General features: G+C 41.4%; 3 protein-coding genes across 6 annotated transcripts; 1 reads left to right on the top strand and 2 right to left on the bottom strand.

The window, feature by feature from the left end:
* Positions 1-409: 409 nt before the first annotated feature.
* Positions 410-6,067, bottom strand: lt (vacuolar protein sorting-associated protein light). The gene is made up of 12 exons (XM_002051249.4): positions 5,918-6,067; positions 5,742-5,861; positions 5,515-5,685; positions 5,328-5,445; positions 4,512-4,865; positions 4,124-4,451; positions 2,221-2,286; positions 1,761-2,162; positions 1,511-1,697; positions 1,218-1,451; positions 1,034-1,160; positions 410-967 (listed from the first exon to the last, which is right to left on the bottom strand). Exons 1-12 carry the CDS (start codon positions 5,942-5,944, stop codon positions 594-596), a joined length of 2,508 nt encoding a protein of 835 aa, XP_002051285.2. The 5' UTR covers positions 5,945-6,067; the 3' UTR covers positions 410-593.
* Positions 2,477-3,838, top strand: beta3GalTII (beta-1,3-galactosyltransferase 6). The gene has a single exon (XM_002051250.4). The coding sequence runs from the start codon at positions 2,556-2,558 to the stop codon at positions 3,708-3,710; it is 1,155 nt and encodes a 384-aa protein (XP_002051286.1). The 5' UTR covers positions 2,477-2,555; the 3' UTR covers positions 3,711-3,838.
* A 297-nt stretch (positions 6,068-6,364) lies between the features above and the next one.
* Positions 6,365-22,774, bottom strand: LOC6627306 (serine/threonine-protein kinase GA29083). Of its 4 annotated transcripts, none has more exons than XM_015172555.3 (7): positions 22,657-22,774; positions 21,878-22,146; positions 8,826-9,495; positions 7,616-8,609; positions 7,356-7,501; positions 7,142-7,291; positions 6,365-7,081 (listed from the first exon to the last, which is right to left on the bottom strand). In XM_015172555.3, exons 3-7 carry the CDS (start codon positions 9,492-9,494, stop codon positions 6,788-6,790), a joined length of 2,253 nt encoding a protein of 750 aa, XP_015028041.1. In that variant the 5' UTR covers position 9,495; positions 21,878-22,146; positions 22,657-22,774; the 3' UTR covers positions 6,365-6,787. The 4 variants fall into 4 exon arrangements, with proteins under 4 accessions (XP_015028041.1, XP_015028040.1, XP_070065207.1 ...); XM_015172554.3 differs by having other exon boundaries at positions 22,624-22,739; XM_070209106.1 differs by lacking the exons at positions 21,878-22,146; positions 22,657-22,774 and adding an exon at positions 16,112-16,146.
* Between the last annotated feature and the right edge of the window lie 34 nt (positions 22,775-22,808).

Genomic DNA, 22,808 nt, shown 5'->3' with positions numbered 1-22,808 from the left:
CCGCCCCGGCCCGACTAAGTTTATAGTGTTCTACCAGTCTTCTACGTAAGAAATCAGCTGGGGCGCGCTCTCGCTGGTGGGTGCGCGCGCTCTCTCTAACACTAAAACCAATTTTTTGTTGTTGTATATATATATATATATATATGCTTGCAACATAAAATCGATATTGTATCTCAGCCATTTGACGGACGATTTTGACGTCCTTTTGTAGATTGATCTAGATAGCCTTAATAATACTGAATATGTATTTCATTCAGGACTATTTCTTTTTTGCTGTCCTCAGGAGGTTTCGCATGCAGGATTTTGTGTTTTTGGCAAACTGTTGCAAAGCCTTCTGCACATTTTTTCACGTATTTAATTAGCTGGCAGGGTAATCTTTCCCTTTTAGTAAACAAAAGATGAAGCCCAGTAGACTGCACATTAAATAATTTTTAATAAATCAATAAATAAATTAAAATAAACAAAAAGCTACCAAATGTATACATTACATGAACATGATACAAAATGTTTCTGAATGTCGCTCAATACATGGTAATAAACCGCTTTCAGACTTCCATTAATTGTCGTTTTGTGTGTTTATTTGTCATTGCCTATTAATCGTCCTCGTCCAATATACTATCCCAATCCAAGCACACGTCGCAATGATTGTCGATCACGCAGTTGTTATGATAAATGTGTCCACAGTTAAATATAGTAAGGCCATTGGGAGGAACGGTGTCCTTTATTATCACTGAACGACTACATTTTGGGCACACTTTGTCATAGGAGACGTGGCGGCCGCGACGCTGCATGGCCACCACCTCGGCCTGAGTGTCAAAATAATCGGTCAATTGGATTTGATGAGCAATTGTGTTTACTTCTTCCTCAATATTGTAGTGCCACAGCATTTTGACAACAGATTGATGGAGATTCGGTATTGTTTGACCCAATTTAATCTTGCTAACTACCAATACGGGATTGACATAATCTATGAAAGAATCTCATTAAATTGGTTAAATAAAATTAATAAATAAAATTCAAACTAAACACTTGCCCACAATACCATCCAGCACTTTCGTTACTATTTCTGGCTGTTTGATGGACTCATCAATGAGTATGTTCCACAGATCGTCATCATTATGCTCCTTGCAAAACTCAATTGCCATCTCAATGTCTTTTATCTGAAATTGCGAATCGTTAAGTGAAACAATTTTTAGAAATCTTATACAGACACCTACTTTATGCATGATTATGTTGAGTGCCTCCACGATGCTGCCCATGCGGGCCAGCAAATATACCATTTCTGGATAAAACTCTTCACGTTTGCATATCGCCAGTGCATTTTGTATTCCATAATCATTGGAGCGACGTAGAAATGGCAAAAGTTTTGGCCGATCATATTTAGCATACAGGGCAACTAACTTCGGGTGGAATGTGCCTTGACTGTCAATCTTGTCCAGCTCATCCAGGAACTGAAATAAATGTTTAAAGTTTAGCTTTGAATATATTGCAAGGGTCTGTACCCACGTACCCAGTAGAGGTATTCCTGATTTTGTTCCAATTGATGTACAACCACTTCGGGCTTTATTTTGTCCTTATCTAATAATATTTTAAAGGCACGTTCGCGATCCAGTTGAATGAGTGGAATGATTAATTTGGAGATGACATCATATAGTTCAAAGCGTCGGATTAGCAGAAAAACATCCTTGTTCTGCAATCTAATCAAAGGGAAAGTTATAGTAAATATATTTCTAAGAATAGCAATGTAAGTTTTTGCTTACTTCAAATACATGCGCAAAGCGCTCTCATAGTCGCTTTGGTAGGAGTAGAGGAGGGCCAAAGCCTCGAGCAGCTCATTCGCATTCTGTTTGCGAAAATGATCATGTATGGCGTTTATCACGGCCAAGCCATCGTAGAGCTTTGGCGGCCACTCTTTGATTAAATTTAGAAAACCATGCACATCAAACTTGAGGAACTCATAGAGCACCATTTCATAGACATGCGGATCCAGTTTACAATCATCCGATGTGGGTAAATAGGCGCTCACGCAGCGCAGCTGCTGGCACTTGACAAACTTGAAGACCTCCTCCTCCCACAGGGCTTTGTTGTTGCCCAGTACTCGCAGGCATAGCTTGGCCGCCTCTTCGTATTGCTTCAACGTCAACAGGTGGTTTATGTACAGTCTTTAAAGAATGAAATTGTATCAATATATGTAGAAGTAACTGAAAACTCATTTCTTACCTGGCTACTGAGAGCATTGGCAATGAACATCCATGTGTGCATATCTCCAAGGCCTCCTCAAATTTGCTGCAAAAAAAAATAAATATTGGTGGTAAAGCAAAGTATAACTTTTCATTTCCAGTGGTGATATTAATTTGCTATTTATTTAAATTCCTGGTTCTTACTTGCCAAAAAATAGGCATAAAATCACCACAGTGCACTACCGCGATACCTGTAGTTGGTATCGATAAATCGATAACCCGACAAAAGTATCGCTCAGCTGTTTGTTAAATTCGCGACGAATCGAGCAGAACATTTATTTATTTTAATATCGCAATAAAAAGCATTTTTTAAAAATGCGTCGCTTAAACAACCTGGTTACGCTTTTTACGGCAATAGTAGCGTTCTTTTTTGGTAGTTTTATTACACGTATTCTGACCATAGTAGACAAATGCCCGGCACCGCGAAGTGGTGTGGCCAAACTCGATCCACATCCAGATTTATTTCTAGTGATACTTGTGTTCAGTGCGCCAGGCAATGCCGAGCAACGTGAAGGCATGCGCGAGACCTGGCTCCGTCTGGGGCAGCCACTTAAGCAACCATACTATCCCGAGGAGTACATCTACCTGCCCAGTTACAGCACAGCCGGCGGGCATTTGCAAATGGAAACCGTTGCATCGCAGGCCCAACGACTGCAGCACTACATAAATTGGCAGAAGCAGCTGCCACAGTTGGAGCAGCCACGTGTGCATCGCAACATCAAGTTGAAGCATCTGTTTGCCATTGGCACACAGCAAATGGGAGCGACGTTGCGCGCCGAATTGGAGCATGAGCAGAGCCAGCATCACGACTTGCTGCTGCTACCGCGCCTGCACGATGACTATATGAATCTGACGGAGAAGCTAATGCAGTCGCTGGACGCGTTGACCCGTTACTATGAATTCTCATATCTGCTTAAAGTGGACGATGACACCTATGTGAAGCTGGACAATCTACTCAACGAACTTGTCTCCTATGACCGTAAGCTTTTAAGAAAGAGACCGAACTATGAACATGAGCCGCTGCCAGAGCTCTACTGGGGCTATTTCAATGGACGCGCTACGATTAAGACCAAAGGTCACTGGCGCGAGTCTAATTATTATATTAGCAAAAATTACATAAACTATGCACTGGGCGGCGGCTATGTGCTATCCCGCAAGCTATGCGAAAATGTGGTCAATAATTCTCATTTGCTGTCAAGCTATGTGTCCGAAGACGCCTCCCTCGGCACATGGTTGGCGCCACTGCGTCATGTCTATCGATGGCATGATGCACGCTTTGATACCGCCTACACGCCAAGCAAGTGTCGATCGTATCATCTGGTGCTGCACAAGCGCAACCCGCAGCAAATGCATGACATTTACGCTGGCAAGCTGTGCACCCACGAGAATCCTGGTCAGCGTGTATTTGTCTCCTACTATTACGATTGGACAAAGCCAGCGGACAAGTGCTGTGACAGCATTGTAGTGTAGTTGATACCTAACTGATTATCCCACTGATATCCCAGTTGCCATAACCAAAGATATAAGCTAAGTATTGTGATTAAGATATTCTTAGGGAAGTATTCAATAAATTGCTCCTATGGCAGCAGTATCATAGATTTTACCCGTTGTTTTTATGCAAAGTGAATACTAAGCCGGAAATGGATACCCTCCACCGAGGGCTTATCTTGCGAAAAGGGTAAAAACTGTCTCAAGTTCATAATGTGTCTTCTATGATGGTGAAGGTCATGATCATGGTTCAAAATATGGTCAAGTTGTAGGAATAATCCTTCTATACCTAAAATGTTATGCTTCTCACATTTGTATATGCTTCGAATTAGCTAACGAAAGCCGTCTTGGTCATGTAAGATTAAAATACCCCACATAAGAGTTAGTTTACATACTTGTGTTTGATAAGCCATTCGACGCGATCGTCTGTTTCAATGAGACTGGCCACCACAATATCCTTGGGCGCCACAATGTAGTAGCGATTCTCCTCCATGATGCAACCCAGGCTATAATCGTTGACCGTATACTCCTCGAAGCCGCGTAAGGTCAGGCTATCTGTGCACACCTCCTCGCATGTGTTCATTTTGTATTCAATGACGCACAGCACTGGCCGTAGAGCTTTATAGTTGGGGCTACGATCCTTGCGATAGCCCAGGACCACCAGCTGGCTGGCAGCCAGGGGGGCCAGTCCACACACATAAAAAGTGGTTTGAAATGTTGAGACTGCAAAATAAGATTAACTATGTTAACAGTAATGGCAAGCAGCATCATAAGTACGCGCACCTGGGTCCACGACAAAGCCCGGCAAATTGCTGGAGGATGCTTCGATGGTATTGCGCTTACGAATTACACAAATGCGTATTGTGTCCACCCAGCCGATGAGCAGCGTATTGGTATTGGACCAGCGCAGGTGGCAGCGAAAGTTTTCGAGTCGCGCCTGTGCCGGCACCTCCCATTTCATAAGGCCCAGAGAACACTTCTCGCTTAGATCATACACACGCACTCCCAAGTGACTGGCCCAAGCAACCAAATTGCCCTGCCAGCAGATAGCCAGAACACTTCCCTCAACTGCGCACAATTCGCAAGGTTTCAGCTTCTTGAGTAAGTTGCGTTCGTAAAGCGTAAGCTTGTCGTCACCTGAAATGGAACAAAACAATCACGTTATTTAAGGCAAGCAAAAAGAGATATTAATCTTTGGATTGAATACTCTAACAGATATTGTTGTTTATTTAATCGCAATTTCTGTGATGAGCCTCAAAGTAGTTGAATTAAAGGAAATGTGGGTTTATCTTGGACATTTTTGAACTGTTGATCTGGTTGTCGACGGATAAGAAAAAAAGAAAGGGCACACCGAAGACTCAACACCCTTGTAGCAATATGGAACAGTAAATCTGACAGTTGCTACGTGAACATATCTACACAGCCCAAACCGTTTTCTCTAAAAAAAAACTTCTTATTCGATCGATTCTTTCAGCTATACTGAAACTCATATGTGTTACACAGATTGGAACCTTGCACAACAAACCAGCCTGTTAAGAGTCCATTTTCTGTACACATTACACATTAATACACTATAAAGAAACAAAAGGTAACACTCACCCACTATAAATCGTCGCACCCCCGATTTGACTTCAGGGTCCAGGGCAACGACTTTTATGAACTTGCCATGACTAAGGTTCTGATTATTCTCACAGCTGAACAAGCCCGTAATATTGACCTGAAAATATCGCAAATAAAAATACTATTGAAGCCCCTATTAATTAGTAACACCCTTTCAGTGACTCACGCGTCCGTCATCGGAGCAGGTGGCAACATATTCACCCTTAGGATCCACATCAATGTGATTAACGGCCACTGAGTGTGTGTGGCGATCGCCGCTGCTCAGGTTCGAGTCCACAGAGTTGCCCTGGTGATCCAGCAGATAAACTCGCCCCCGAAATGTGCCAAATATAAGAAACTGCCAGAGGTGCTAGTTAAAACACTTAATAATTGATTGATCTAGTCAGAGATTACCTTTGAATGGACGGCACTGCAGGTAACCACGTCTGTGTTGAGTATATTCCTGAGATCATTTCCAATGCGCTGGTACTTGAACTTTGGTTCAACCTCTTCCTCCTCATCGGTGCCCGAGTCCTAGACGATTAAAAGGCGTTGCGAAATGATTGTTTTACTGTTGGCAACGCACTTACGCTGTTAATTGGCAAAGTCTCGGCCATTTTTACGTCTTTCCATGTAAATTCGCGTTCTTATCAAAACATCTTCGTGCCAGAGTGACCGCATTTCGCATTCAACAGCTGTCTTGCCGTTCACACATTCCATTTCTGGTTAGACTAAAAAAAAGCAACTCTGCGGTCGATAAGTATCGAAGAGGATTTCTAATGCAGCTTACATCTGCCTATCGATAGCTACATCTGCGCCACTTTTAAAGTTTAATTACAATCCAAACAATTATCACGTTAGTTTTATATGTATATATATATATATATATTTCTAAAGTTATATTATTGGTGTTTGTATAAATGCGCTTAATTATTGTTTTTTTTTTTTTATCGCGTATTTCCTTTACATTACAAGTGATAGCAAAACATACAAAAATGTAAAACAAAAGCGAAAGCATCCGAAAACATAATTAACAATTTATGAAAATATACACAACATGCATTTATTCATTATTTATAATCAATTAAAATACTAATTAAAAACACTTTAAAAATACCAATAAAATATATGTATGTGTGTATGTAAATGTACCTTTCTTTAAAAAATATATATATATATGCGTTGAAAGAATATAAAGTAGCGAACCGTAAACGGTCTGGAAATTGGAATTTCTGAAAACTGTCTGCAACGTCTTTCTGTTCCGTTCACGTTGTTCTATGTCCTCTAGTTCGTTTGTTGTTGCTCTTTTTTAACGACAATGTGTGCCGTAGTTTAAGTGTTAGTTTGTATAAATAATAAATTAAGGCCTATAGAATAGCGCTAAATTACATAATACAAAAACTACTAGATGTCGGCTTTCGAGGCGTAACTGCTGCTTAAACACCCCAAACGGCGACGATTCATCTGCTAAAGTCGCCATCGCCACCACCGCAGCCGTTATTCTCAGTGTCCATTGTCCAATAATGATCTAGTATATCTTCGCTGGTAAAACGAACATCCGGATCTGACTGCAGCATATTGGCGATTAGATCGCGCACACCGTCGCCGATGTCCGACCAGTAGGGATCGGGAAACTCATAAACGCCCGAGATGATAGCATCAAACAGCGGCTCCTGCTGGTTATCAGGCGCAACAAAAGGCGGAAAACCGCAGAGCAGTATGTACAATATGATGCCAGCAGCCCAAACGTCAATCTGTGAACAATCAACGGATTAATAAGAGTTCTCCATTGTACAAAATGCTGAGTTTTTTACCTTTAAGCCGTAACCCACTTCCAACAGTATTTCGGGCGCCACATAGGTGGGAGTGCCGCACACGGCATAGAGCGGTTCGGTTACCTCACAGGCCAGTCCAAAGTCGGCCAATTTAAGTTGGACAACATTGCCAGACGCGTCCAGTTCCACCTGCAGCAGGAATAATTAATTGTCGTCAAGAATTTTTGAGTCTTCCTACACACTCAAAGCTTACCAGAAGATTTTCCGGTTTGATATCCCTATGCACAATGCTCATGGAATGTAAATAAGACATGGCCGAGCCTAAATGTCGGATCATAATGCGTGATTGGCTTTCCGAGAAGCGTGTGACCTGTGTAATGGCATCGAACAGATCGCCACCTAAAAAAAAATATAACATTTACCGATGTTTTGAGGATATTTCGCGTGAAATAGAGATGGAGGAACAGCGAACTGGTGGACTGGTTCACTTAAGGATTCGGTTTTTGCACTTACCACTGACATACTCGAGCACCAGGTACATGTTTGTCACCTGATCGACGTCCATGATGAGCGATATTATATGGGGATGCTGCAGCTTTTTCATGACACGCACTTCGGCATCTATGTAGTGCTCCTTGCCCTTGCACTTGCTCTTGTCAATGATCTTGAGGGCATATGGCAAGCCCGTCTGTCGATCCTTGATCTTTAGCACAATGGCAAAGTTGCCATCGCCAATCATTTTGCCCAGTGTGTAATTGTCTCGTATAGCGACGGGCAGATCGCCAATCTCAACGCCCGTATTCCTAAGTAGTGTCGCCTGGTCGTCCTCCTCTGAGGTGGCAGATTCGCCGGCTTCTCGCGCTCGTGCGGTCTCGGCCGGATAAACCTTTTTGTTTTTAACCGGCATCTTGGGCTTGGGTCCCTTGCATGTAGTGCCCGCTGTGCGCAGTGTCTTGCGTATGGCATTGATGGCGCGCTGCTCATCTGCTTCCAATTTGAAATCCTCGGCGGTATTCACACGCTCCGTACCATACGCAAAGAAGACATCCTCCGGCCCAAAGAAATCCGCCAGTTGCGTCACGGATGCCCCAGACAGTCTGAACACCTTGCGTACATAGCCCGTATCCAGGCGCACCACTTGCGTTATGGCGGTCAGAACATGCTCGAAGCTGGGACTGTTCCGCTTGTTCAACAGCAGTCGCATTATCCGGCGTGGCTTCGTACCATTCCTTATCAGCGTCACAATTCGCGGATGCACTGCACTATCTCCCCCATTGGCCGCAGGTGCATTGTTGCTGCCCGTGCTGTTGACCAGTGCTCCATTCTTAAGCGGCGAGACGGGACGCTGCAGCTTGGCCAGACGCTGATTGGTGGATCGACTGTTGTTCGCCAGCGTCAAATTGGCCAAAGGCTGTGAGCTGGTATTATACTCCACCTTCTTGAAGTTCTCGTTATTGCAGGAACACACGTAGCTCTGGCCATCCTCTAGCTCTTCCAGGGCGGTGATCTGTTTGATTAAAAAAAAAACATTTAAGATTGGAGATTGTTCTATGAGATTCTAAGCGCAGCTATAGAAGGGGCTGATCTTGCCCAAAACATATTGAGGTCCGCATAGTTAGACTCATATATATTTATATATAGAACGGATGAACGGACTGAAGATATGGTATATATATTCTATATTTGAATGCAATTTATAATTGAATATGAAAAGTTGACTTACTTTCTTGCCGGACATATTGTAGATGGCACGCACAGCACCCGGAATTTTGACATTCTCTTCGAGGAGGCGCGTCAGATCCTCGTAGAGGCTCTCAAAGGAACGATAGCGCTCATTGGACACGGGTATGGTGATGCCCGGATAGAAGCGATCACCGTTGCGATAGAATTTAATGCGATGCGCCTTGCGTGTGGGCGTGCGGCTGCTCGAGATGCGTTTCTTAGGATGGGTGGCATTAAGGGCGCCCACCGGCTGCTGGCCGCTGCCATTCGTTGCCGGAGTCGTGGAACCGACTCCATTGGAGCCCGGTGCCGCCGAATTGGTGGATGAGTTGCCGCTAAGCGAACCATTTGATTTGCCAACGCTGCCACTGCCCGTTAGCGAGCCGTTCAATTCACGCAGCTCATTGAAGTCCTTCTCCAGCTCCGAGTTGGAGCTGGCCGGACTCACACAGTCGCGACTGTGCTCTCGCTCCTGCTCCTGCTGCTGCTGCTGCTTGCTCAACTGCTCGAGGATGGCGACTTCTGTTGTGGGCTTCTTGGCCGAGGCGCCGCCCGCCTTGGCAGCCGTCTTCCTGGGCGTCGAGTTCGGGCTGGCGGGATTGCTGCCTTGTTGCAGTGAGGACAGCAGCGCGGCCGTGCTGTGCAGATTGTTTACCGCCTGAACTTCCATGCTGAAAGAGTGCGAGTGATAGAGAGAGAAAGAGAGGGAGAGGAAAGGATCAGATTTTGGAATACTTTAGCTGCGGCTTTCTCAATTTACAGATTGGCGGTAATTCGATTGCGTCGTCGCTTTGTATGCTTTATTCTTAATATTGTATATTTATATTTGCTCCGCATCATATTTTTTGCCTGGATTTTGTTAATATTTCCTTTGCTGCTGTCTCATGTGTGCTTATGGGAAATGTTTCTCTATTGCAACAACAACACTGACTACTGTATTAGCTATATTAAATGCTGTTGACGTTTCTAGCAAAAACAACAATAACTCTAAACAGTAAACAGAAATCAGAAGCTTAAAAAGTCAAAACCGGTTTCAATGGCTCCGCTTTGTTCGGACTAGAAAGTATCTGATGGATACACAGACACACACACACACACACACACATATGCATACATACAGCAGAATGCCAGCTGTAATTGCGCTAATTTACGTAAATTGTTTGCAACCACATATTTTCCATTCAACTGCTCGCTTTGCTGCCTCGCTGACTTTCTGCACTAGATTCCAACGATGACCCCACGACGTTGACCGATTTACCGTTAAGAACAACAACAACAACAACAGAAATGCTGACAACACAGACTTGAAGCCGGGTCAGGCCAACAGTTCCTGATGACGCCATGCCGGCTGCAAAAGAGGACCCGAAAGAGGCTCAGCCACACGACACGACACACCTAGAACATTAATGGACGTCTCCCATGTCCGTATCCGTGCGAGTCGTTGTGCTCACTTAGTTAAAGGAGACGCCAAGTTGCATCAACTCAGAGTGTTTGGGCCTCAAAACATATTAGAAATGAAAAATAGGAACAGCCTTTACCATCTTAGACTAATTAAACAGAGTTCAAGCGTTGTTAGAACTTGACCTCTAAGTTGATAGTGCTTTAGTAACAGAATATAAATTAATAACAATATTTAATTTAATAATAATTAATTTATGCCTTGCGTGTTTCATTGTTAATAATTCGGAATATCAGTAGATTTTCACTCATTAATTTTTTTAATGCTGGATTTTTTAATAATTAATTTGTTTTTTAGTTTTTCTATAATATTTTATAATTATGAAAAAGATATAAATTTAAAAAATAATAAAAGGAGGATTATCGTCTTAATGTCTGCTGATATTTACTTTGGCCCTTTCATTTTGCCGCCATTTATGGATCTCAAAGAGTTGGGGTGCTTGAGATGGGGCATTTTATAACTAGCTGTCACGCTATATAGTTGTAAGGGCCATCAGAAATCTGTTCGACTGTCAAGTTCATTTAGGCTCTGGCGCGTTCCACACATGCCACACTCCACATTCCACATGCCACATTCCCGACATTCGACATTCCACGTCACAGTCTGTGCAAATTATTGAAATTGTTGTCATTAAGCGATCATTGCCAATTGAATTCCCGCTTTGCCCTGCCCTTCCCCCTCCGAATTTATCCATTAACTATAATGTTTGTGCCATCCTTGCGCATAACCGTTCAATGAGTCAGCCGCCCCCTGCCGTCCGTCTGCCCCTCCTCTACAACCGACTGAACGTGGGTTATGTCAGAGTGTAGCCCATCGTGTGTCTAACTGCCTCTCACTCACACACACGCATCGCCTGTAAGTAGACGTTGTTGCCTCTCTTTCACTCACCCGCACCACTGGCCGCTGATTGAAGCTCGTTTATGATTTTTTTTTGTTTTTTTTTTTTTTATATTTTTTATCATAATTTTTATTCTTCACAGGCACGTTTCACTTGGCCATTGTCTGCCCATCGTGGAAAGCTGTCTGAATTTAAGTTTTGAATAAATACCCTTACGCTGGCTACAATGACTTTATCATGAATTTTGTCATGCATATCCGTGTTTTATTATTTTTTACTCTTAACAATGAAATGAAATCAATGGACATAGGGAAATACAAGCTGTCGGAACTGCAGTTGTCAGCTGTAATTGCAATATTGTTTTTTTGAATTTTGTCTCGCATATGTTTTGTTTAGTTAAAGATAGCGACGGTGACATATCCGCTAAATAAGTATTGAAAACATTAAGACAATAAAGACTCTATTCAATGATATAGGTACTACAGTTATTGTGGAATATCGAACGATTCTAATTTACAGTTCATACAAAGACGAGCTGCATCTGGTGTTGGGTTCAGGGTATCCCCCAGTCGGGAGCTTCCGACTAGAGCCTCTTACTTGTTTATATAATAGGCAGATAAGGATTCAAAACTTATTTAATTTTAGGGATTTTTTTCTTAGAAAGGCCGAAAATTTACATAGACAAAATATGATCAAAAAATAGTTTAAAACTAGTTTGCGCAATGCACTCCCAAATATGGCATAAGAAATTTTAGATGAAATAAATTAAGAATTCATTTTAAAGAACAAATATAAATATTTTAATTTTTTTTTTCAGATGCATTTGCTGCATGAAGATATTTCAAACTGAGAAGCTGTAAAGAGTATCAGGTCTTCGGTGTGCTGTGTTCTTCTTCTTGTTTTCACTTGGCTGTTGTTTTATACACAAGACGTGTGTTGGGCTTTACTCACCCTCCCTCCCCCCCGCTGCCAGCGCAACCCTCGCCGCACTTTAAGCTTGATCGACGCTTTTGGAGGGGATTCGCATGTCGGGCCATAAATCTGAATAACGATATTTTTGTTGTTGTTGTATTTGTGTTGCCGTGGCATGTTGCGGCAACATACAAGCCTGCCTTTCTCTCTGCCGCAAATGAAATGTTATGCCTGGCCTGGAGTTATGAGCGCTCCATTGCCTCATTACCAGGTGCTGTTATGACGCCACCTTTGGTGGCCATATTGAGGCGTGTCTAGGACGGGACTAGCCAGCGCCCTAAGCCGGACAGGTAATTAAGCTAATTAATGTCGCGCCAGCCAAATGCCAGCCAATCCTCAAAGGAGGCAGGCAAATAGGTTGTCGTCATCTTTATTAGTGCCAATTGTGGTGAAATTTGCCGTGTGTACTTGTTATTCTAGCGCAGATTCAGCCAATGAATGCGCTTGCCAAGTGGGTCAGAATTGCTGGCCAAGCAAGTGCAGCAGTTCCCAAGTTCCATCGAGCATGACACTTGGCATTTTGTTTGGCTGTTGCTCAGACGACCAAATCAAAAAACCATTTGACCTTTTTCAACGTGTCTACGTCTGTGTGTGTGTGTGTGTGTGTGTGTGTGTGTGTGTGTGTGTGTGTGTGTGTGTGTGTGTGTGTGTGTGTGTGTGTGTGTGTGTGTGTGTGTGTGTGTGTGTGTGTGTGTGTGTGTGTGTGTGTGTGGTTGCTAGGCTAGAAGAACAAAAAATCAAGCCAAAATGGAAGCCAAACGATGACATTTGCGAATGCAATGGAAAAACTATGACAATCCCAATGTCACCCACATTAGGGGTGTGCATGGTGTGAACAAACAAAAAGAAAGCCAATTTGGCCTAATTCGTGCGATCAAACTGTCAAGCTTGAGAATCGCAAATAACTTGACACAATCAGTTTTTATCAGCTTTAATTGAAAACTTTCATTAAAAACTATAAAATTATTATCAATTCGCTAAACATTTGTGCTTTTTAAGTGCTGTCATAATTGGCAGATAAGAGCGCACAGATTCAAGAACTTAAGGTAAAAGGATGGCTAGATTGTTCATGCAATTAGTTCTACGATTTAATGAAACCTTTCAAATATTTAGGCTAAAAAAATAGGCCCTTTACTACCTACTACCTAATTAATTGCAGTTTATAGCAGCTGGCATTATAATTGTTGGCTTATTTCGTATAATAGAATTAATGATGGCCAAGGCTAAAGTAACTTTTATAATCGAAAAGCATGACTTCAAAAAATACCTGCTTTCTTAGACTTCATAGGAGGTCATGAAGAAAGAGAACTTCACATGTACGATAATATTATTATGGTTTGTACAACTGTTCCGGACAAGCTACACTACCTGATCGGACAATGGAACACGATCTTCTGAGATCTACCGCCTTGTACAGTTCAATTTGAGCTATTTGCACTAAAATGTATTCAATAAAGTAAATTTAACCATTTTTGTGTACATATCCCTATGTCAATATAATGAAATAATAACGACAATCGTAACTACGTCAAACCAAAAATCGATAAGCCGCCGGGCCACAGGAAATATGTGCGTTGGCGTTGAGCCGATGGCTCTTCCCGTTAATGTTGTTGTTGTCATTGTCATTGTTGTTGTTGTTGTGAATGTTGTTTGTTGTTTTTGTTGTATCGGTTGCCCACGCAGACAAGAGCACCCCACACCACACACCAGACACGACACGGAGAGCGAATCTATCCAAGCCAATTCCCAGTCTAAAAATGAGCTGAGCATAGAGCTAGAAAATTGCATTAATAATTGCATGTAACTTGTTAAGAGAATCAAAAATATATATAATGAGAATTGCCCTAAATGGGCATTACGAATCAAAGCATTAAATAGGGAAAGAAGCGAAAGAGAGAGACAGAGAGAGAGAGAGGAAGCGAGTGGGCTTTTTGTCAGGGCAGGGCAGGTCTTTGAACATTGAACAGGTGCGCCCAAACAACGCCGTGTGTCTCCGGTTGTTGCACCCAAAAACAAAACAAGCTAAGCAAAAAACTAAAACCACAACACACACAGAGACAACAGGCAAGACAAACAAAAAAAAAAACATTATAAAAGTTATGGCACATCGAGCATGAGCTTTTCTTCTTCATGTTGTTGTTGTTGTTGCCAATTTTTCATAGTTCATAAAAGTTGCTTAATTAAGATTTACACGCACTCAAGCGTCAAATTAATGGGCCACAACCAAAAAAGAACAAAGTAGAGAATAAATTGTGACCGGGTAAATGAAAATGCCACGCAATCGAATAGATTTACAAATGATAATACATTATAAAAAAAAAAAACATATATAAAATCGAAATAAAACATAAGCTAGAGAACGAACATTATTGAAATTATATTATATTATATGTTAATAAAAATATATTTACATATATTAATAAAAAACTATTATACTTGCATTTTAGAGCTTAGACAAATCATTCAATAGAAAATTCCAACATAACTTTTATTTGTTTTAGTACGTTCGACAGTTTTGTTTTCGGTTTCAAAGATAATGCTATCAAAAATCTTAAGTTCAAAGCAAACACGTTGCGTGACGTGAGTTGAACCCCAATAAACACTTAAAAATCTCCGGAATTTATCGGTACAAATGTGAAAATTCTTATTTAAATGAGACATAGTTGTAACGTGTTACACGTTAAGAACATTACGTTAAAGCCGTTACGTACAACGTAACGCGTGTTACGTAGCGAATTATCGTTATATATTTCACGAGAGGTTCAAGTCATTTAATTCAGTTTCTGATCTAATATCGAACATAAAAAATGGCACCCAAATGAACCATAAGAACGTGTAAGAGCATTTTTTAGTTCTGTTTAATATTTATATTAAATAGATATAGATATGGCAACTATTTCTTAGGATTTTTTAGAGTAGCCACAATTCTACGCTCTAGCCAACGATAAATTAATTAATAGAAAAAGCAAGGCAAAAAAGAAGAAAATAGACAAACGTTAAAAAATGTGTGTGAACTGTGAAAAGACAGGACACATTGGAACGAACCCAGGTAATTGTCATGAAAATGAGGCACCGCTAAATTGTTGAGAGAGCCGCAAACGTGTTTAGTTTGCTGATTAGGCCAGGAAAAAAAGATATATAGAAACAACAAAACAACAAGCAGGCCAGGCAGCCGGAGGCGTATGCTAACCCAAAGCACAACGTGACAGTTGCCCTTGGCAATGGCGGGCGAAAAGATACACCCAGACAGCTCACAGTTGCGACAGCTGTGGGAGGGAGGGCCCGGAAAGGGGCCGGAGCTGGCTGCTGGCAGCTGGGGAATGCGTGTCCTTTGTCGTCGGCGTCCAACTCCCCAATGCGCCATGTGCTCAAGTGGCGTCGACACTTCAACTTCGGCATTAAATGCGGAACTGAAGCCAGAGCGAAAGTTGCCGGGCACAAAGGAACCAATTTGTTGGATAACAGACACAGAACACATTTGGATGCACTCCGCAAACGTTGCCAGCTGCCAAGATGTACAAGATTTATTAACGCTTCTTTCGTCTGAACAACAGCAGCAACCCTCGCCGTCTGGCTGCCGGCTCAAGGGCCAAGGGTTAAAAGCCGCACAGAAAGCACCCACATACACACACAAACACACACACACACACACAGGTACATCACAAAGAAAAACAGCCAAAAGCTAATGCTTGTCCGTATTAGAGAAACACCTGACACAGCCCAAAAGCGCGCACACACAGACACATTTCCGATAAAGAGGATGGTAAAAAGTATCTATATCATTTGCATTTTAATTAGTTTCTGGCAATATAGAATTATTAGCAGTTTGCTATACTAAATGTTTTAAGGCAGCAGAGAGCTAGACAACCAATTTATATACGTAACTGAAAAACAAACTGTGGGGGCATATCTTGGTTCTAGATTCTAATCGCATAGAAGGGCGTTCTGTGCGAATATGTAAAGGAGAACCAGTTGGAAGCACATAAAGCGAAACTGAAAAAAATACTAAAACATATACCTGGGCTTTGAAGATCGCATAGAAGGGCGATGTGCTGCACTTTGCTTAACTTAACTTTTCGTTTCGAACGACTGCTTCAAAAATTCGTTCACTTTTTTGCCTTAAAAATTCTCTTGCTTTTTTGCCAATAATACCATCATGTAAAAAGTAAAAGTTGAACTCTGCGGCCACCGCCTTCAAGCGCACAATGGACGAACAAGTCTTTGCACTCTAGAAGGCGAAGTGGGTGTCGCCTTGTGGTCCTCGGGGTGCGCCTAACTGCCATGTGACAGTTTTCACTTGGTTCAACAACTGAAAACTTGCCATGTCGCCTACAATACTGCAACAGAGACAACATCCAACGCAACTTGCAAGTTGGCGTCGTTGTGCAGATTGCAAAAGTGTCCTTGAACTTTGCGTCAAGTTGTTGAGCCGGTTTGCTTGTCCTCTTCTTGCTTGCTCTTATTAGCTATATTTCCACTTTTCTTAGCATTGTTGAATTATGTTTTTTCTTATGTTACCAGACGAGCGAAACACATACTTTTCAAATAATAAAGCTAAAATAATACTAAGTTCTTTAATAATCCCATAATAATCGAAATGCTGCGGCGATATGAAGATATTGACAAATGTCAAGAAGTTTACAGTCCACCAAGTTTAGACAGTTAACATTTGTGTGTATGTAAATGCTAAGCATATTAAATGTAAATTAACATTAAAATATGTTGATTTAACATTATGTTAACTTTATGGAAATGTTGCACAAATGTTGCTGCAAAGTGAAAATTTTGATATCGCATGTTGCCAAACACTAAATGAAACTATGCCAAATAGGCATAAAAAGGGAATTGGAAAAAAGTGCGTGCCTGTTCATCATCTAAGCTTTTTGCTCATTGCCATTGTTTTTGCTGTTGCTGTTTTTTGTTGCTGGCGTGACCTATTAAATAAATGAAAATCGATTTGGCAGCTTTTCATGTTTAATTCATTAGCAGACGAATGCGCACGGCAAATGAATACATTTCCAGTTCCCAATTCCCAATTCCCAGTTTCAGTTCCACAGCAAGGTCGTCAAAAGTGGCAAATAATGTTGTACACTTGAGTGAGGCCAAAAATAAAGGCAGATTAGACTTATGTTTGTTGTATTTGTTCAATTTCGTCTGTGTGTGTGTGAGAGAGAGAGAGAGAGTTTTGAGATAAGCTAACAGAATATGTTTGAAGAGTGGGGAGAACGGAAGCAGAATGCGCTAGAGAGATTGCAAGGGAGAGCGGAGCAAGCGATGTCAAACAAGCGTTTGACAAGGTCTGGCACGATGGTCTTCTGTTCAAGATCAAACTGATACTCCCAGCGCCATACTTCAGCATCCTTAGCTCCTTTCTGGCAGGACGCACCTTTAAAGTGGCCGTTAAAGACCAAAGGTCGGCAATTAAGGGCATCAGAGCAGGTGTCCCACAAGGCAGCGTCCTCGGTCCGATGCTGTACACGCTGTATACGGCGGACCTGCCCACACAAGGACAAAGCAATGAAGACCTCAGCCCTGCGAGACTGCTGGTGGCAACATATGCGGACGACACTGCCTTCCTAGCCTCCCACAAAAATCTGCAAGCTGCTACAAGTGCAGTGCAGGACTGGCTGCTGCAGATCGAAACCTGGACAGCTATGTGGAACATCGCTATAAACTGTGCCAAGTCCGCCTGCGTCACTTTTACGCTGCGCCCATACAGCTGCCAGGGGCTACGGTTCGATGGACGAACCATTGAGCAGACCAACTCTTTCTGCTACTTGGGTGTCCACCTGGATCGAAGGCTCATATGGGGGCCTCACATCGCAGCAACGAGAGCAAAATGCCTGAGAAGACTTCAAAAGCTCGATTGGCTACTAAAGCCTCAAAGCAAGCTGCACATATCCACGAAGACACTGCTTATCAAAACGATGGTAACGCCTATCTGGACATATGCGATCCAAGTTTGGGGCACGGCATCAGCACACCAGCTCCGTCGCATAAGAGTGGTCCAAGCCAAGGCAGCACGCAAGGTTGCTGGCCTGCCATGGTACGTAACAACAGACGCCATCGAACGCGATCTCCGCCTAACAAAGGTCGGAGATCAGCTCAACTTCTTCAGCAGCCGATACTCCGACAAATTGGTGCAGCATCCGAACGCGGCCGCAAGGGCCCTGGCTGAGCCCATCAGTGAGAGGCGCCTCCGAAGGCTACACCCCGACGACCTACCAACGAGGCACATCACTTAAACATCCCTTTCCCATTATTGTTATATATTTTTAAGTCTGTAATTATCATTTAAGTTATTAAATAATAACTATACACTATACCCTTAACTCCGCTTGGTAGAGATCAGAAGGCACTGATCGATTCCAGCGCAAAATAAACCAAATTAAGTTTAAAAAAAAAAAAAAAAAAAAAAAAAGAAGCTGATGTTGCTTCAGTACCCCCTCGCCCCGCATTCAGCAAATACCATCAACTTGTTATCAGTAACTATTTGGTGTATCTATTTATAGAAAGGAAAATGCAGTTGCGATTATGATCAACACATGGAATTCGTTTGTATATATCAGAGATTATGATTTTAAATTATAAATAATAGAATTGTGACATATGTTTAACACAATAATTAACAAGGCAGCAAATCGAACCCAAGCCACAAAAAAACAGCCCAACGTAATCGAACACCTTTAAGAAATCCTAGCCCTGCGATATGAATATCATTTTTTTTAATCCTATTTGTCAGATGCCAATTTTGGGTAGAGCTCAAATTTAGTTAACATATTTTGAATATAAATAAACTCTACATCTAGAAAGTTCAGGTAGTTGACTTTGTTGATCCAAGCGAAATGGCTTTTTTCAATTAAAAAAGTCACTAAGCGGAACTTGTTAGCTGATGCTACCTGTTATCAATATTTGCCTACACCAGCTAAATAAATATAAGCAATATGACGAAACTCATTTCGACGATGTTTAAAAAAATAAATGGCAATATCGATAAGGGAAATTCAACTGTTAAAAGCAGTGGCAAAAGTTTTCAAGTAATTCCTGTTCCCAGCTCTTGTAGAATTTCTAATTTAGCCCAACTCAGCTGGTTAACAATCACATCAGCTTGCTGGCCACTTTCTTTTACGCTGCTTTTGAAAACTTTCCAAGCAAAACAGGGGAGCTAAACCGTAAATTGTTGCATAACATTTGCGATGCGATCTTAGGTTGGCAAAATCGGCTAACTAACTAAATAAGCCCATTGCATTGGGTTTACTTCAAACCAAAAACTCTTGAACCAAATACAGTGAAAGTTGACACGTGGTGAACAGCCGAGTGATGTGTGTGGTCCTATGCAACATGAGCGACAGCTGAAAAGGGCTTTAGAAAATATATGTACACTGCGAGAAAAACACGGTATGGAATAGCATTCATAATTATTAAAGTATTAACTTCGTTTCTTCTTCATTTCTTAGATTAACTACTGTAATTGAGTGTCGTATTCTTTTGTTTGCAGTTGTTTTTAGGTTTTGCAATTTGAGCACATAAATCTCGGTAATTTCTCTAAGTGTATTAGCTCGCACATAAACTAAAACCGTCGCAATTCATTGAAATTTGAAGTTTTAAGGCTCAACAGAGCTTTGTGTACAGCTTTGTGTGGAGCAAAAAAAATAACGCCGCACCATTTGCCGTTAAAACCGAAAAACAATCAATGCTAAATGTCGCGTCAGTTTTGCATTGTTTATTGCTGTTTTGTTTCTCTTGTTTTAGCTTTTGATACTCGTTTTAATGCACGGCTCAAGTGCCCGTCGAGCTTAACGCTTTGTCACTGTTTTTCTTATGTTTTCTTTCAAGCTATATAGACTGAAGGAGCGGCGAGGTGCCGAATTCAGTTGCGGCTTGGCGACAGCCATTGAACTGCCTGCCGCGGTCAGTGACGTCATGCGGTCTGTGATGTTAAGTGTTGCAAAAGTTTTTATACTTTTTAGCATGTTGCAGCACTCAACAACAATGGGATGAATGAGCAACTCCTTAAACTAGGTCTCTAACAGTGCTGTTAAGTTTACAATTGAGTGGAAGCATGGTAGCAGAGACAGAGAGAGACAGACTCTGCTGCTGAGTGAGGTCTGATCTGACTAAAGAAGAATAACAAATATAGAATATCCATCTCTATATATATGCAGTTTTTGCAAAAATTAACATTTAACAATCAATATGTGTATAAATATATATGTCAGTTAAGCAACTCCCACGTGGCGAGCGCATTTGTTGCTCGACTTAATATTGCTTTTTTTTATAGCCCACACGCTTGCGTGACACATTTTACCAGACTCTTCGTCTCGCCCCCTCTCTTCGATGTCTGGTAATCTGATCTTCAAGTCCCGTCGTCATCAGCTGGCGTCAGCAAGCAAACAGTTAGCTAATTTTTCACAGTACAATTATTTATGGTTATTTTGCAGCATCTGTCGGTTTTATGCTAAACCGCAAAGCCACAAGTCACATGGAAAATATGTTGCTAGGCACATGCATGTTGCTAACTGATCATTTTGTTTAGCTACATACACAAACGCGTACATGTTGCTGGCAAGATGCCAATTTTAGTTTGCCGTTTTATGACGTCATAGTTGGCGTGTGAGCAACGTAGGTGTTTTATAAGCAATTATGTGTGTTTTATTTTTGTTGTATTTTGTTGTTTATTTTGTTTTGCTTATTATTTTTGATTGCTTTTCACTTTTCGCAATCATTGCGCTGTCATTTTTAATTGACTGTTTCGATTATTTGGGGGCTCCGTGCATGGTACGTCATGAATATTGGCCAATTGGCGGCGGCTATCTTATGCCATTTATCTCTTTCAATGGGTCTGCCAAGTGAAAGTTTTTTGTTGTTGCCGAAAAGTTCATTGGCAGCGCAATATGATGCTGGCAGCAATGCTGCTAATATACACACACATACGTATTCTAGCGATTACAGACGACAAAAAGGAAACACCAATAACTGTGCTAACCGTTATGAATCATCACAAACACACATTCGTAGAAAACTCTCAAACTGTACACAATACACGCGAGAATGCATTAAGTTATGATGTGTGTGTAATTAGAAGATACGCACAAAGAAACAAGCGCGAAAAGCGTAGAAAACAAAACACAGAGACCCGCCAGAGCTTGGAGATAGCGGCGCAGCAATGGAATTATAAATATGTTCATATGTCAAATGTTTACTTGTGATAAGTGGCGCAAAAATATTTATAAGAAATATGCTTTGCAAATAAGATAGCTTAAATAAATTAAAAAATATTGGTTGCTTTTTTTTTTTTTTTTTTTGGTTATGACAAAAACAAGTTAGTTACCAAAAGTCTTTGTTGCTATTTGGGAATACAGCATTGTCAAATATGACAATGGTATTCCGTCTAATTATAAATCGATAACTTCTCAATGGAATTTCATTCATATGTTAAGAGTACGGGAATAACTGCTAGTGATTGCAAAACTTATTTCTTTAAATATATTTATCACATAATTTATTTCAGTCTTCGATATGTGGATATTACTTGTAAATTGCAATTTATAGATGGACTTTCTTGTATTTGCACCGACTCTTCAATCTGACACACTGACTTGGACTACGCAACTTCAGCTGTTATTATCACAGAATGCGGCTTATCTTTTATATTATACACTCACTCCCATATATGTACACACACTCACGTAGCAAACGGCAACATTTGTTGTTTTGCTGCAAAGCAATGTCAAGACTCGCAATATTTTATGTGCATTCATTTTCTAAATGGTTAGGGCCTTACCTTTTGTATAACAACGATGACGGCGATGGTGACAACGACGACGACGATGACGGTAAATCCGTAAAGCCAGCAAGGCAGTTTTTGTTTTCTTATTGCTTACTTATTATTTTTCGGCTAGTTATTTCCACATCTGCAGGCAGAAACAGAGTTGTGCTCTCTCTCGTTGTGGTTATTCGTTGTTGTTGCCGCCTCTGTTTTACTCTTTTCACACACTCAACACACACACACACACTCACACAAGCATAACTTGCAATTTTGTTGGCCTTTAGCTAGAAACACAAAAGAGAAAGAACATGCAATATTGCAATAACAATACTTGAAGCTTTTGCAATGCTTTTATTTCACTGTTTTTAATCCCGTCTTTCTTTGCATTTCACTTTGGCTGCACTTCGGTCGTTGCCGCCGCCTGGCGTCACGCCCACCTCACACAAGCGCGCCAGAGATGAGCGATTTTCATGTGTGTGTGTGTGTGTACCTGTGACTTTTCAAAAGTATGTCCAGAATCGAAAGTAAAAGGCATTAAGCCAGAGTCACATGCTTTTTCAATTGGCTCAAAACGTGCCAAAGATGTGTGAAAGTTCAGTCACAGGCACAGTGGAATAGTCACAGTATCGCTCATCTCTAGTGGCCACTGTAAAAAGCTGAATCGCTTCATCTGAATCAATGTTTAACACTAATTGAAATGTGAAACTTGCACTTGAAACACTATGCAGCAGCAATTGCTAAAAGTGATGTTTTTCACATACATTTACATTTAATTTATATACTTGATTAAATACCAAAGATAAAGGGAAAATGCACCGCTAAAACGACCGTGCGCACCATACAGAACCCGACCGAACTGTTGTGTGTGACTGCAGCTATCATGCGCTAAAAAACCCACGGCAATGTGGCCGTATTCAATGTCGATAAATTTTGTAGTCGATAAAAA

This window comes from Drosophila virilis, chromosome 4, assembly GCF_030788295.1.
Source record: "Drosophila virilis strain 15010-1051.87 chromosome 4, Dvir_AGI_RSII-ME, whole genome shotgun sequence".
NCBI classification, from domain to species: Eukaryota; Metazoa; Arthropoda; class Insecta; order Diptera; family Drosophilidae; genus Drosophila; species Drosophila virilis.
This window is presented reverse-complemented; position numbering and strand designations above follow the sequence as displayed.